Source organism: Myotis daubentonii, chromosome 12 (assembly GCF_963259705.1).
Source record: "Myotis daubentonii chromosome 12, mMyoDau2.1, whole genome shotgun sequence".
Lineage (NCBI taxonomy): Eukaryota > Metazoa > Chordata > Mammalia > Chiroptera > Vespertilionidae > Myotis > Myotis daubentonii.
The window spans coordinates 73,090,917-73,106,152 of NC_081851.1; the positions used below are offsets into that span (position 1 = coordinate 73,090,917).

General features: G+C 42.1%; 2 protein-coding genes across 4 annotated transcripts in view; both read left to right on the top strand.

Moving 5' to 3' along the window:
* The window catches only part of WDR35 (WD repeat domain 35), a 43,740-nt gene extending 38,521 nt beyond the window's left edge, over positions 1-5,219 (top strand). For all 3 annotated transcript variants that reach the window (XM_059660483.1, XM_059660484.1, XM_059660485.1), the window contains 3 exons: positions 473-629; positions 2,626-2,866; positions 3,163-5,219. In XM_059660483.1, the coding sequence (XP_059516466.1) occupies positions 473-629; positions 2,626-2,866; positions 3,163-3,313 (549 nt within the window). In that variant the 3' untranslated portion in view covers positions 3,314-5,219. The remainder of the gene's footprint in view (positions 1-472; positions 630-2,625; positions 2,867-3,162) is intronic.
* A 1,890-nt stretch (positions 5,220-7,109) lies between these two features.
* Positions 7,110-15,024, top strand: TTC32 (tetratricopeptide repeat domain 32). Its single transcript, XM_059660680.1, has 4 exons — positions 7,110-7,134; positions 7,303-7,570; positions 10,458-10,624; positions 11,359-15,024. Exons 1-4 carry the CDS (start codon positions 7,110-7,112, stop codon positions 11,484-11,486), a joined length of 588 nt encoding a protein of 195 aa, XP_059516663.1. The 3' UTR covers positions 11,487-15,024.
* The last annotated feature ends 212 nt before the right edge of the window (positions 15,025-15,236 follow it).

Sequence of the window (15,236 nt, forward strand, 5' to 3'; positions counted from 1 at the left end):
GAATTAGTAATCAAATGTTAGAAATTTTTATTTGGAAATATTGGAAAACTATTTTTACTATAAGACTAATCTACAATCTGCTTTAATTCCTTACTTAGAAAATCCTTTCTAATCTGTGAGTCCTAAAAATTTTCTAGGTTATGTATATTATTTTAATATGCAAATGAATCTCTTATTAAAGTTTAATCAATTCTGTTTTAAAATTAGATCAATCCTTTCACAATGTATATGTATAGCAAGTCACCACAATGTATACTTTAACTATCTTATATTTATTTAAGTTATACCTCGGTAAAGCTGAAGAAAATCTGATCACACCAGTTTGCTAAAACATGAATTATAATGAAGAAATTAAGTCTGCCATGACAGTTTTGTCATGATAAACCTGCTGATTTAGAGATTGGAGTGTAGTTATCTTCTGGGCGGGGCCGCTGTTGTGGCTGTGCTGAGGGATCCTGTGCTTCACTTGCAGGCCACTTCGGCGCTGGCTGGTTTGCTGGAGGAAGAGGTGCTGTCCACGACCAGTCGGCTCACAGATAATGCCTGGCGGGGCGCCGAGGCCTACCACTTCTTCATCCTGGCGCAGAGGCAGCTCTATGAGGGCTATGCGGACAGTGCACTGAAGACAGGTGGGCCTGCTCCCTAATGGGCGGGGGCTAAACTTCTAAGCTGAATAGGCAGGGCCTTATAGTAATTTCTTTCTTTTTTTTAAAAATATATTTTGTTGATTTTCCACAGAGAGGAAGGGAGAGAGACAGAGAGTCAGAAACATCGATGAGAGAGAAACATCGATCAGCCGCCTCCTGCACATCTCCTACTGGGGATGTGCCCGCAACCCAGGTACATGCCCTTGACCGGAATCGAACCTGGGACCCTTCAGTCCGCAGGCCGACGCTCAATCCTCTGAGCCAAACCGGTCTCGGCAGTAATTTCAATAACACCTTTTTTCCGATGGATTTATTTTCTTATGTTTGAGATTTGCTATTTATAATGTGTTTGTGCATTCCCCTTTTTGATGTTCTTTTTATTTTTTAAAACAAAAAATATAGAAAGGCAACATGTATAATTCACAGAAAAACAAGAAGTTTGAGATAAGCAAAAAGAATATTTGTAGCATTAACTATTCTATTCAGTCAAAGAAAACACTTAATTGCCATGTCCTTTTGTATGTGTGTGTGTATATACATATTATATAAATATTTATAATCTATCATCTATATAATACAATATATTACATGAAATAAATATATTTAAGTAAGTAAATTTGTTTTTCTACAATATTGGGAGTATAGCAGATCATACTTTTGTGTACTTTTTAAAAACAGTAATATGTTTTAAAGTATTTTTATATTGCCGAAACTGGTTTGGCTCAGTGGATAGAGCGTCGGCCTGCAGACTGAAAGGTCCCGGGTTCGATTCCGGTCAAGGGCATGTACCTGGGTTGCGGGCACATCCCCAGTAGGAGATGTGCAGGAGGCGGCTGATCGATGTTTCTCTCTCATCGATGTTTCTGACTCTCTGTCTCTCTCCCTTCCTCTCTGTAAAAAATCAATAAAAATATATATAAAAAGAAAATATTTTTATATTAGTAGATAGATTTCTATAGCATTTAACTTTTTAAAATAAAAATGATACTTATATAACAATTTCAACTGAAACAAAAAGATAAAAGATAAATTCAAAGATAAAAGTAAAATTTTATAACTCACAAATAGTCATTTCCAACATTTGGGTGAACTTCCTTTTTGACATTTTTTTAAATATATTTTTTTTATTGATTTCAGAGAGGAAGGGAGAAGGAGAGAGAGATAGAAAATCAATGATGAGAGAGAATCATTGATCAGCTGCCTCCTGGATGCCCCTACTGGGGATCGGGCCCGCAACCCAGGCATGTGCCCTTGACTGGAACTGAACCAGGACCCTTCAGTCCGCAGGCTGAGGCTCTATCCACTGAGCCAGACCAACTAGGGCCGTTTTAGACATTTCTCCTTACCCATAAAGTTGCTGTTTGTATATAGTTTTATTGAAAAAAAAAATCAATACAATATATGTTGTTCAGGGCCTTGCTTTCTACCTTCAACAGTGTATTGCAGTTATCTTTCCATGTTGGTAAAGAGAGCTATGTGACTATTTTTAGTAGTTGTGTAACATGCCATTGTATTTATGTACTATAATGTATAGATTATTTACATGCATTATGATATATTAATTCCAAAAGAGCATAGATAAGAGAATTTTCTTATAAACCAGGACATATGAATGACTGAACCATAGTGCTTTCAGATGGGCCACGACAGTACTGTAGAATGTCACCATCTACCCGGCCTCCCTGTAGCATCTTGGTTGGGCCACTGTGAAGTCACCAGGCTGCTGCTCGTATCATCACCAGCACATCACACCCTCGTAGATCATCAGTCTCTATTTCCAGGACCGGAGCTGCCAGCTGGCGTTCCGGACCCTGAGCACGTAGCCTGCTTCTTCCGGCCAGTGCTCCGACCTCCTGCCATTGTTTCCTTTCACTGTGCTGAAGCTCATGTGGGGTAAACTAAGACAGCGCAGCACAGATTCTTTCCCAGGCGCCATCAGAATTGCTTTGCAAAGTCCACATTGTTCTTTCTTCCCCAGCTCTTCACCTGCGAGACTATGAAGACATTATCCCCGCCGTGGAGATCTACTCTCTGCTGGCGCTCTGCGCTTGTGCCTGTGAAGCCTTTGGGACTTGTTCAAAAGCTTTTATTAAACTCGAATCGTTAGAGAGCCTCAGTCCCGAGCAGAAACAGCAATATGAAGACCTTGCCATAGAAATCTTCACCAAACATACGCCAAAAGACAATAGAAAATCGGAATTGGACAACCTTCTTAAAGGGTAAGGCTAGTTGTAATTAGTAAGTGTCATTCTCCCTTTTTAGAAGTTTGGATTTCTATATGTATAATAGTGTGATATAGTAGTTAAAGCACTACGTTTTGAAGTAGGTTACCTTAACATTATACCCTATATTATTTAGTCTTAGAAGTATATTAATGCTTCATTTTCTCATTGTAAGAAAAGTTTTTAAGTTTACCTTGAAATCTTTTTTATTCCTCAGTTTTTAAATGTCATAAAGTTTTAAGTAATTAGAAGCTGTGAAGTATAATGATTTGTTCTTCCTCTTATGTTCACAGAGGGAAAGGGAAACTGCCAACATGCGTTGCCACCGGCAGCCCCATCACCGAGTACCAGTTCTGGATGTGCAGTGTGTGCAAGCACTGCGTGCTGGCTCAGGAGATCAGTAACTACAGCTTCTGTCCCTTATGCCACAGCTCAGTGGCATAAAGGAACGACGAGTCGTGTGTAACTGTGACACATAGGAGCATATATGCATAGCTATCACGGTGTACATAATAAGGTTGACTTCCATACACTTTATATGAAAATCAGCATCTTTATTTCATAGTTGTATTTTGACATAAAATTATATATAAATTACGCATATATATAATATCTATATTATATACACATGTACATATTATGTATATAATTTTGTGTTAGACTATGACTATGAAATAATGATGCTGATTTTCATATGAAACATATGGAAGTCAACCTTATTTCATGTCTGCCCATCTATCTATCTATCTTGTGGTTGGTTACATGATACTATGGAAATATTCTGAATAACAAATTTTTTTCTCATAGTGTCAAGATTACTAAGTCACAGAAAAGTCTTGGCGAGGGCATAGAGGCAACATGAGAGCGGGGCAAAGTTGTACCAGAGGAGGTTAAACAATTTGCTTCAAGCCCAAAATCAGCTATTGACTCCTCAAGCCTTTCCTAACACATCTATTGGGGACTCTGTTTTGGGCCTTCTCATTTGCTACTTGTTCAGCCATGCCTGAGCGCTAGCATTTTTCCTCCAGTTAATTATTTCAGATAGAGCCGGAGTGGCTGTCTCTACTTCCTGTTCAGTTTAATGTAGAAACCAACATCTCTAAATAACCTCTTGTAGACTTAATTATGTTGTTTGGGATTTATAGCTGTGAAAGTTTTAGTGATCGGCCATGTTTTGGGGACCTTGTCTGCCTTGAAAGTGGTAGGTACTAGAGGAAGGCCCACAGCATGAGTTGACCCAACTGGTTTTATTCAACATGAAGGATTTTTTCAGGATAACAACAACAAACTCTCCCATGGTGAAAGGGGCACAGGGAACAAAATTGTCTATATATGACAAATACTTGGAGAGAAGTTGGATAGAGGTAGTATATTAAAGATAGTATAGGACACAGTTATGTTCTGTTCTTATAATGAGTCCCTTTAAGTAATGCTTTATCATATAACTTGGTCTGAACTATGTGAAGTTTCAAGGTCGCATGGTAAGCCAAAGTACTGAGATGACAGAATCTACTGATGAAGCTAAACAAGTAGGCACTATGCCCAAAAGCAACATAGCATTGTTGACCCGCCTGCTGTCCTGCACAAATAGGACTGTATTAGACATTTTTTTCTAAAGTACACTTTGAAATTATATTTTTGTATTTCAGGGGCTGATACCTTTGGTTTTATGTGGCATTAAGTGAAATAATATGAAAATAATAAATATTAAAGTAAAAAAAATGAGTTATCTTGTTTCCTTTATCTAGAACTTGTGGATAACATGGTATTTGTTTAAATATTTTCGTGGGGGTTGATTAGGAGGCTGTTGGGCTGCAGAGTGGATAAGGGAAGAAAGGGTCTGGAGGCATAATGCATGTATAATATCGCTTTTGCTACCAAACAGGAGAAACTATGACCACCACCGCCTATTAGGGTACTAGGCAAATGTCAGGTGACTGGAGGTTAGAGTGCAGTACTCCTTGGAGGCCACACAGAGTTCTCATTTAGAAATGGGGGGAGGGGACAATTATGTTACTAGACTTTTAAGAGAAAATCAAGAGTATTTAATTTGATGATGATATAGCTCCAAGATATTAGTACTGAGTTTCTAAAATGCAAATAGCAATATTATGCTGCCCCCTTCTGTGTATTCTTATTATTTTCTCAATTCATTTTTAAAATAATCACTATACTATTTAAAATTGACAAGTGCTGGTGAGGATATGGAGCAGTTGAAACCCTGTATGTTGCTGGTGGAAATGCAAAACAGTACATCAACTTCGGAAAAGTTGAGTTTTAGATGTGCTCCATATATTATGGAAATACATGTTTACCTGTGTGTATATGTATGAATATGTGTGTGTTGTTTTTTAAAAATTATTTCATTTTTTGCTGCTCCAGTTAACAAAATGGACATTTTATTGAGGCCCCAGGGCCCGTGGGTTCAGGTAGGCGGCCACCCTGTGGGGAGGGAGGAGCCTGATTTGACTTTCTTTGTGGGGCACAGGTTGTTGGTGTGGCCACACTTCCTGTGGCAGTTGACAGCATGGGGCTGCAGCAAGCATAACACTGTCTGCAGATCATCTTGTTTTAGTTGTATCTCTGGGTGAGCTGGCAGAGGGAAGGCTTGATGATGCCACTCTGCAGGCCAAGTACCCGTGTAGGTGGACTCTATGGAAGACGGGCATGAGTTGGAGGGACAGCCACTGAACCTGGCCCCCGCACCTGTCACAGGGCACAACCCTTTGGTGTCCTGCAGACCAGAGCTTCTCGTGTGATGGGGGCGCCATGTCAGAATCCTGAGTGTGTTCTATGAGCAGGTGGACACACCAGCCAGCCTGCCCCCCAGAATCTCCATCTCTGCATCCCCCACTCTTATCAGATACACGATTCGAGATATTTTCTCCCTTCGCGGGGTTGTCTTTTTACTCTGTTGATAGCCTTTTTATTGTACCAAAGTTTCTAATTTCCATGAAGTCCAATTTATTTTTCCTTTTGTTGTCTGTGCCACTGGTGTCATATCCGAGGGTTTTTGTCTTGTTTTCATCTAAGAATTTTGTATTTTCAGCTCCTATATTTAGGTCGTTAATCCATCTTGAGTTAATTTTTAAATATGGTGTTAGGTTAGGATCCAACTGCATTCTTTTGCATGCAGATACTCAGTTTTCCCAGCACCATTTATTGAGAAGACGGCTGTATGCCAGTGCCACCCTATTTTGATCACTGTAGTAGCTTTGTAGTAAGATTTTAAATCAGGAAGCATGAGTCCTTCAACTTTGTTCTTTTTCAAGATTGTTTTGGCTACGTGGGATCCCCTGAAATTCCATGTGGATTTAGAATGGATTTTTCTATTTCTGTAAAAGCATCTTTGGGGTTTTGAGGGGTTCCAGTGAATCTGTGATGGCATATTTACTGGTAAAATATAGTTTTACAATCCATGAACATGGGAAGTCTTTCTATTTATGTCTTTACTTTCTGCAACGTTTCATTGTAGAAGTCTTTTACCTCCTTGGTTAATTCCTAAGTATTTTATTCTTTCTGATGTGATTGCACATGGAATGCTTTTTTTTATTTCCTCTGGATTGTTCATTTTACATAATTTTTACTTGAATTAAACATACTTAAATTTCTATATGGGTTTCCTTTTGGCATAAAAAGTCAAGGAATGTAAAGTAACATCATAGACCACAGACCGTTGACACGGAGTCACTATTTCATTAATCTTTATACTATTCCCAAGGTTCGAAAGGGTTGATAAGTTTACAATCTATGGTCTTGGAGCTAATGAACAGTTTGAATTGGGACGCTGGACCATGGGACAACTGAGTGGGATTCCACAGTCTCGGGGTTAACCAGAGGCTGCTCGGAACTGGGGTGCCTTGCTCGGGTAGACGCTGAAACCCGATAGGTGCTGCACTTCCCCATTCATAAAACAACCCAGGTCTCTTCCGCTTCCGGCATGCCCCCCCTACCCCCCATTGTAACAAAGGGCAAGCTGCTCGCAGCATTGGGCCACGGGGTGGGGAGCCAGTTCGATCTATCACTTTCCTGGGGACCGAGGCCGGCAGGGCTAACAGTAACGAAGGACCTGCCCTTCCCAGGGCCGGTCCCAGCTCTCCCGGCAGCCTGCGCGCTCCGCCTGCGCGGCGCTGTCCCCCGGGCTAGCGCGGAGGGTAAACTCCGGGTCCGGAAGTGGCTTTGCGGTTCCGCCCCTGAAATCTGCCCTCTTTCCACCCCGAAGGCCAGACCTCCGACCGCGATGTCGGGGCCGCAGGGGCAGGGAAGCCGCGCAACCCTAGGCCTCGCCCAGGCCCACTTCTAGAAGGGCGAGTACGCGGAGGCCGAGGCGCTGTACTCCGCTTACATTCGCCAGTGCGCCTGCGCAGCTTCCGCGGGAGCGCCGCCCGGGAGGTAACTATCGCGAGACGTGGGGCCGGCGGCGTCCTCGCGAGGTGGGCGCCGGGGCCGCGCAGCCGCTCTGCTCGCCCCTGAGCTCCAGGGCCGACTTAGCTGCGGGGACGCGGGGCAGGTGCTCGTTTTCTCCGGAAGGCGGGAGGGAGCGTCCGGGAGTGCGGCCCCTGGCCGTCGCCGTGGGGCGCCCTGGAGGGTGACGGGGCACCGGAGCGTCGGCCCGTCCTCACCAGGGACGTCCCCCTCTCTCGGGACTCCGAGCGGAAAGCGCTTTTCCACCCGTCATTTAACAGCGGATCCCGGGACCCGGTGAGGGCTCTGCGAGCACCCCAGCCGCAGCGTCACAGCAAGGCAGTGGTTTCTCACGTGCCGGGAGAAAAGTGTAAATATAAGGAACACAGTACAATGACCCTCCCGGTCGTCACGGTTCGGCTTCCGTGCCATCCCTGCACCCAGACCTCATGTTCTGTGTCTGTGGGTGTTTCAAATGCATCTCTAAGTGTTAAAGGATTCTTAAGAAGACATAACCGCAATATCTTTATCACTAGTTCCTTCATAGCAAATGCCCAGGAAAGGTTGGAGCTTTCCTGATGGGTCAATAAAGTTTTTTTTGTTTTTTTTTTTGGTTGTTGGTTTTCTGTAGATGGTTTAAGCCAGGGTGCACATTAGGGCTCCCTTCCCCCCCCCCCCCTTTTTTTTTTGCAATCCCTCAGAAAGAAGACACCTACTAAGAAGGGCTCCTGGTGGCCAATTGGGCTCAGAGGTAAAAGCAACAGCCGAGCAGCCATTCCTGCACACGGGCCTCTCATGCAAAACTGCACATCAGGGCGCAGAGGCCTGCACTGAACTGCCTGCTGCGCTGGTGTCTGCAGGTCCCGGAAATCCCATTCAGACCAATAGGACTGAGGCTTTCCGGTCCAGAGGGAGACGCACAGCTCTGGCTTACCTAGGAGGTTTCAAAGGGTATTCATCCAGCAGCGGGCATCTCGATGCCCTCCAGTCCTGTTCCTCTTCCTCCTTGGCACAGCTCCGCCTGAGGGCACCGTGTGCAGCTGTAGCAAACAGCATTTCTGCCCCTTTGCCAGTTTTAGAAAGAAAGCCTGCGTGGCTTAGTAGAAGGAGCTCCGTGTGCCTGAATTCCAGCCCTGGCGCTGCCGCATAGCTTGTGCCTTCTCTCGGCCTCAGTTTCTCATCTGTGAAATGAATCTTCCCTTTCCTTACAGTTCTGCAGTTCTTCTAGGAGCTCTGGATTGAAACGGAATTCTTCAGCGTTTTCCTTTACATGTATCTCTTAGAGTTTAAAATTATTTGAAAAGTACTGGGTCACTGAATCACTTTGAAATAGTTTTTGCAAACTTTGTATGTCTCTTCATACCCAAAAGTATATATAGCCTTAGCCATAACCCAATTTCCAAATGTTTTTTTTCTTTGCTAAAGTTAGTGAATGCTAAACATCCACATTTGGATTATGTAATCTGGTTCAATGACATTACCATAAATACTGTTATTATAAAAATTTTAATATTACAGAAAAAATTTGGGGCTCTAACTATTAGCCCATATCTTTAAAATATGAAACAACTTTCACATGAAAAGTAGGCTTTTAGTGTTTGTTGTACTGAGATCTAATTCTGAATCAAACATTCTATGATCCTCTGAATATATTAAATTTATAACAAAACTTTGAAGCTTGGAAATTTAATGACTAAAACTTTGAAGCTTGGAAATTTAATGACCAAACTCCTGAGGCTGCTTTTTTCTCAAAACTCTTTACGGGGTACAGCTCACCTAGTATAATAGATGAAGGGGGTGCCCCCTTGTGCAATGGTGCTCATAGCATCCAGAAGTCCCTTTCAGTCATAGCTCATAGAAACAGACATTTTCTTTTTTGAAATATTTTTAAAAATATGTTTATATGTTTTTTATTTCAGAGAGAGGAAGGGAGAGGGAGAGAGAAACATGAATGATGACAGAGAATCTTTGATCTCATTGATCGGCTGCCTCCTGCACGCCCCCTATTGGGGGTGGAGCCCACAACTGTGACCTCCTGGTTCATGGGTGGAGGCTCAACCACTGCCCCACGTCAGCCAGGCAAACAGACATTTTCTAAAATTGCGGTGGTTCCACTCCGTGGCTAGCCAACTTAGACTCGACGGAGACCTCTAGGCTGTGAGCAGCAGTAGTTCCAGCAACTGTCTCACATTTCCAGGATCAAGATGAAGGGAAGTGACTTTTAATAACACCAACAGCCACAAATATGTTCTGAGGACTATATAGCAAAGAAACAACAGGTGCGTTTGGGCTGTATCTTCCCTGGTTGGTTCACATTTGAGAATCCCTTTGGGGACAAAGAGAGGGAGACAGAAGCATCTCTGACGCAGAGCTGAGCCCAGGAGTTTCTCTGTGCACACTTGTCCGGCAGGGCCTTGGGGTGGAGGGTGAGGAAGGGGAGGGCTGTGTAACCTGTGGGGCTGCCTGGACTCCCTTTCCGGAATGTCTGTTCACTTCACGCTCCTTGGGCAGCCTCTGCAGCCCTCAGATGCAGAGCTGGTTCTGCCCACAGGAGCCCCAAAGTGCACTGGGGCCTTCAGACCCCTCTAGCAGGAAGCCGGCCCGGCCTTGGGGAGGGTCCCAGCCAATCGGCAGGGAGGGCAGCTCTCTGCCTAGAAAGCACGCCCTGGGGATCAGCGAGCTGACTTTTCACTTAGGGTGAACTTTTACCTCGTTATCGGTGGAAGTGATTTCAGATCTCACTGCTCTGGGATCACTTAAACATTTGAGGGTAAAGTTGATGGTGAGCTTGGCGACATGTTCACAGCGAACTCCAGCTCTGGCTCTCCCTCCTCGCTCAGCTGGAGTCTGACCTGCCATCTTTGCCCTGCTGGCATGTGCTTAGAAAGCGAACAGGGAATCTGATACTGTATTTCAGCCAGACAAGTTGGCAGTGAATAGGGGCTTGGAGCACACCGCAACATGAATGGGCTTTCCCAATGGACCACGTGGCGCTGCCGATGCAGACAACGGGGTTAGACCAAACTGACCCACCGAAGGCTTTCCCTTCTGTGCCCTTGGTTTCTCAGAGGGGATGCTGCAAGCTGTGGGCCATGAAGTCTGACAATAACCCGAGAGAGAAGGAGGGTGGAGCTGGGAGGGATTTGGTAACGCGGTGTTTTTCACGTGAACTTCTTGTTTAAAGCGAATGCAGCCCTGAGGATTTGGCTACTGCCTATAACAACAGGGGGCAGATCAAGTACTTCAGGGTTGATTTCTGCGAAGCCATGGAGGACTACACGTCGGCCATAGGAGTCCAGCCCAATTTTGAAGTTCCCTATTACAACCGAGGGCTGATCCTGTATAGGCTGGGTAAGACTCTTCTTCTCCTGGGGTCCTTAGTTGTACTGGCTGAATGGGGAGCTCCTGCATGTTGTAAAACGAATGTAATGATCGGTAAGTCTTAGAAGTGATGCCAAATTTAGGTCTAGAGCCTGGAACAGTGGGGTCGTTCTGAGTTTATTTTAAGCTTCCAATAGGCAGTATAGACCACAGCGGCCCGCTGGGGTGGGAATTGGACGTGGGCGCGGAGAGGGAGGGCGACCCCATTACTTTGTGCCTGTAACATCCCCAAAGGCGAATGGAGGGTAATGCTGGTGATCACCTGCGAAAGTTTTCAGAGTTAAAATCTTTGAAGGCACACGAGACGAGGTAAAGTGAAGGAGTTTTAAATCCTTGGAATCAAGGTACTGGTTCTTATTGTAAAGGGTTAAAAAGAATATGTCCTGTTGCCTGATTTTACTGTAATTATCTAAAACAGGTGATATAACTTTGTTGAGATTTCATGATGGTTTATGCTATTTACCTGTTAAATCTTAATAAGGAAACCCCTAGCTAAATTGAAGTACTGTTCTAGAAGGGCAGACACAATTGTTTTGGTGTAGACATTCCTATATCATTATTAAGAGGAAAAATGTCTTCAGTAGAAGGGGTTGAAAGCTCATAAATATAAAAGCATGTGTACCCTAACTTTGCTGTGAATTATGTAAGAAAATACTCAGCTGTTTCTCTCTCCTATTTCTTTTTTTTTTTGGATTCTGGTACAGGATACTTTGATGATGCCTTGGAAGATTTCAAGAAAGTATTAGACTTAAATCCTGGATTTCAAGATGCGACTTTGAGCTTAAAGCAGACTATGCTAGACAAAGAAGAAAAACAAAGAAGAAACTATTGAAAAATTTAACTTTGAAATATTAATTCATGATCCATACAGCTGGCGTCTCACTGTCTCTAGTTTAAAGTAGGTGTTGAGTGATTTTTATTTATATTTAAGATAAAAAGCTTCATACATGAGCACTAAAAGTTAAATAGTTGGTTTAAGGTAGTTAATTTCAGATTAAGTATTTATGTTGAATAGGTATGCTTTTTATAAAGTATAAATAAGTAACAACAATGTATAATTATATGTGTTAACAGTAAAATATGTAAAGAAATGTGTGATATTTTTAGTAAAATAATTTTTTGCTATATTTTTTGTCCCAATTTTTTATAAAATTTATAGGAAATTTGAAATATAAAATAGTAAACACCCTTTAGATTCACCAGTCGTTAAAATTTTCACACTTGCTTTTTCTCTATATTTAAATATGTAACTTTTTGCTGAACCATTTGAAAATCAGTTGCAGACACCATAATGCTTTCCCACTAAATATTTTAGCCTGCATCTTCTAAGAATAGAGACATCCTCCTTTACAGCCACAATGCCATTATAATACCTAATAAAATAAACAGTTCTATAATATAATCCGTACCCGGCCTCAATTCTAACTTTACCAATTGTTTCCAAAATGTATTGTGTAGATTTTTATTTCTGGATCTGGAATTACATTGCATTTTGTTATGTCTCTTTGAGTTCTTAAAAAAATTTTTTTTTCTTATTGTTGACTGTATTACAGATGTCCCCAATTTCCCCCACCTTTGCTCCCTTTCTCCCCACCCCTGCCCTACCCCAGGCCTTTATTCTTTGAGTTCTTTTAATCTAGAAGAGTCCCCTGCCCATGTTCTCCCCATGCCATTAGCTTTGAGAGCAGAGCTATCTTATGTAGCGAGAAAGAGAGATGTATCATTTGGGGTTTGAAAGAATTCAACTTCCACTGACTTTCTCTAGAAATCACTGATAAGGTAGGTTAGGATTTAAATATTGAACATAATTTTCTGTCTGCAGATAATGACTGTACTTATGGTCATCATCAACATTTACTGAACCCTTACTAAAAGTCAAACACTGTTCAGACTCTTCACAGAATAAATTGGGAGGGGGTGGAGGGGGATGGGGAGGCGAGGAGCTGACAGAAGCACTTAGTAAATATAAAGCTGTAAAGAATCGGTTTTATTTGGGCGCTGCCAACAAACGAGTGGGCGTGAGGAAGCGGAAGGGAGAGCAAGCCAAAGGCAGCCCTGCCATCTACACTTTTAATGTTTTTATCATTGAGGTTTGGTTTTCAAAGATGCCGCTCCTGCATCCTGGGATCTCGCAGACTGGTTTATTATTGCTGTGGAAAGCCTTTAGGGGCGGAAGTGGCCTAATTGGGAAAAAGGCGCAGAGGAACTTCTGTGGCGTTCTCCTTGCAATCACCACCATCGATCAGCCTTGGAACCTTTTACATTTTATTTTATTTTTGAGTTTAAGGGATCTCATGAAGCAGAAATAATCACCCAGTTTGTAGTTAATAAAGAACATCTGGCAAAATACATGGAGAATTTGGGCTGTAGGTGGATGAATATTAAAAGGAAACGAGGTTTGAAAGGAAACGAAAAGTCTCAATATTTCTGGAATTATTCACATTTTCCAATAGAATCTATCTTTCCATTTGTTATAAAAGAAAGTATAAGGTTTCATTAAGATGTGCAAAACCCCCCTTAAGAAAACTTTCGTTTAAAAAGTAAGGTCCTGCCGAACTGGCATGGCTTGGTGGTTGAGCATCGACCTATGAACCAGGAGGTCAAGGTTGGATTCTCGGTCAAGGCACATGCTCAGGTTGAGGGTTTGATCCCCCACAGTAGGGGGCGTGCAGAAGGCAGCCGATTAATGATTCTCTCTCATCATTGATGTGCCTATCCTTCTCTCCCTCTCCCTTCCTCTATGAAATCACTAAAAACGTATTTTTAAAAAAATATATTTTATTGATTTTTCACAGAGAGGAAGGGAAAGGGATAGAGAGCTGGAAACTTCAATGAGAGAGAAACATTGATCAGCTTCCTCCTGCACATCTCCTACTGGGGATGTGTCCGCAACCAACGTACATGCCCTTAGTCGGAATCGAACCTGGGTCCTTTCAGTTCACAGGCCAACGCTCTATCCACTGAGCCAAACTGGTTAGGGCTCACTAAAAACATATTAAAAAAATAAAATAAAAAGCAAGGTTCCTAGACCCTGGGGGAGCTTCAAGCCATTCTACCCAGAACATCAAATACTTAAATAATGCTTTGTAGCTATTTTTTCTTGGATCATATTCTCTTTTTCCTATTCCTGACTAGGATCAGATATAATATGAAAAAACAAAAAACAAAAACCCAAGAAATTTCATTTGGGTTGCTGAATTTGTTACTCAATGTTTCTCCATCCTTTATCAGAAAAAAACAATGTAGTGAAGTTCACAGTCAGCACTTCCTGGTTAGAACCCAGACACTTTTTTTCTCTTAAGTTATTTTTTGTCTCAAGTTACTGGCAATAACTAACGAATACTATTTTCATCGTTTATCTTCTTCAGAATTGTAGGCATTACACATTCCAATTCTAAACTTCTGATTGACCAAGTAATACCTTTGGTATATGCCTTAAAGATATTCTTCTAAGTTTGCTGGCGTTCAGATGGCCCACATTTCATTTTCTAGTAGAAAAGCACCCTAAGTCCATTGCTTTCCAGTTTTTCTCTCTGCGAAAACAAGGCTGAAAATTCTGGTTTGTTACAAGGTTCATCTTCCACAAAATAAGGTCAGAGAGACCAAGTGGCTTAAGTTGCCTTTTAGCTTAGAAAATTAGTCCTAACTCTTCAGCATGCAGTTTTTATATTTCCTTTTCTGAAATCTGGAGCTGAGTAAAGCCAGTTGACTGACTTTGTGATAGCAAACTATGGTCTGGCTGGTGAGATAGCAAACTACAATCCAAGTCAGCTTTAGTCCTGGTCTAATTGCCTTTTCTAAAACATGCCTGGTTTTTTTTCTGTCTTTCACTGGCCTCTCTACCCTCCCTACACCATCCATTATCTTGGCCCCTCCCTGTTTGCAGGCTCACGTCTTTCTCAGCAGACAGACTCTATTTCAGCTCTGCCACCCAGGGCAAATCAGTTCAGTATGAACACTGATACTCATCTCCACATCAAACTTAACTCTATGCTTCCAGCGATTAAACCCATCTCTTGCTTAATTCTTTAACCTGTCCCTGAAAATACTTACGCTAAGTCAAAAGTCACTGAGTGAAGAAATATTTCCAATACTTTTTAATTGGAAAAAAATGATGAATTCCGTTTAGCCCGAGACACCCAAATACCTTTTACAGACATAAAAATAGATCAGTGGAGCAATGAAAACAGTTTTACATAAGAACAGCAATTTGAAATGATAATGTTTATAGCAATCACATCAACTATAATGACTTGAGTGTTTACTCGTCTTTTTCTTTTTTTCTGTAGCATTAAAAAAGCTTTATGGAGGTACAATTCACATATACAGTTCATCCATTAAAAGTGTGTAATTCAGTGGTTCTAAATATATTCAGAGTTTCTGTATTTTTTAAGCTTTATGGGTCTCATAGTCTTCTTGCAGGCAAACTGTATTTAATGAAGGTATTTCAGGCAAATTAAAGGCTAAATGGGAGAGTGCTTCAAAACACCCAACCATGCACACACACTCACACACACACACACACACACACACACACACACACTCTAGTTTGATTCCTGTGAGAACCTCTGGTTAGAAATAG

Bases quoted from the DNA above. Each gene is read 5' to 3' on its own strand.
- TTC32 (XM_059660680.1), top strand. From the start codon at position 7,110: ATGTCGGGGCCGCAGGGGCAGGGAA. The intron at 7,571-10,457 runs GTGAGGGCTCTG...TCTTGTTTAAAG, and splicing joins ACAGCGGATCCCGGGACCCG to CGAATGCAGCCCTGAGGATT. The intron at 10,625-11,358 runs GTAAGACTCTTC...ATTCTGGTACAG, and splicing joins GCTGATCCTGTATAGGCTGG to GATACTTTGATGATGCCTTG.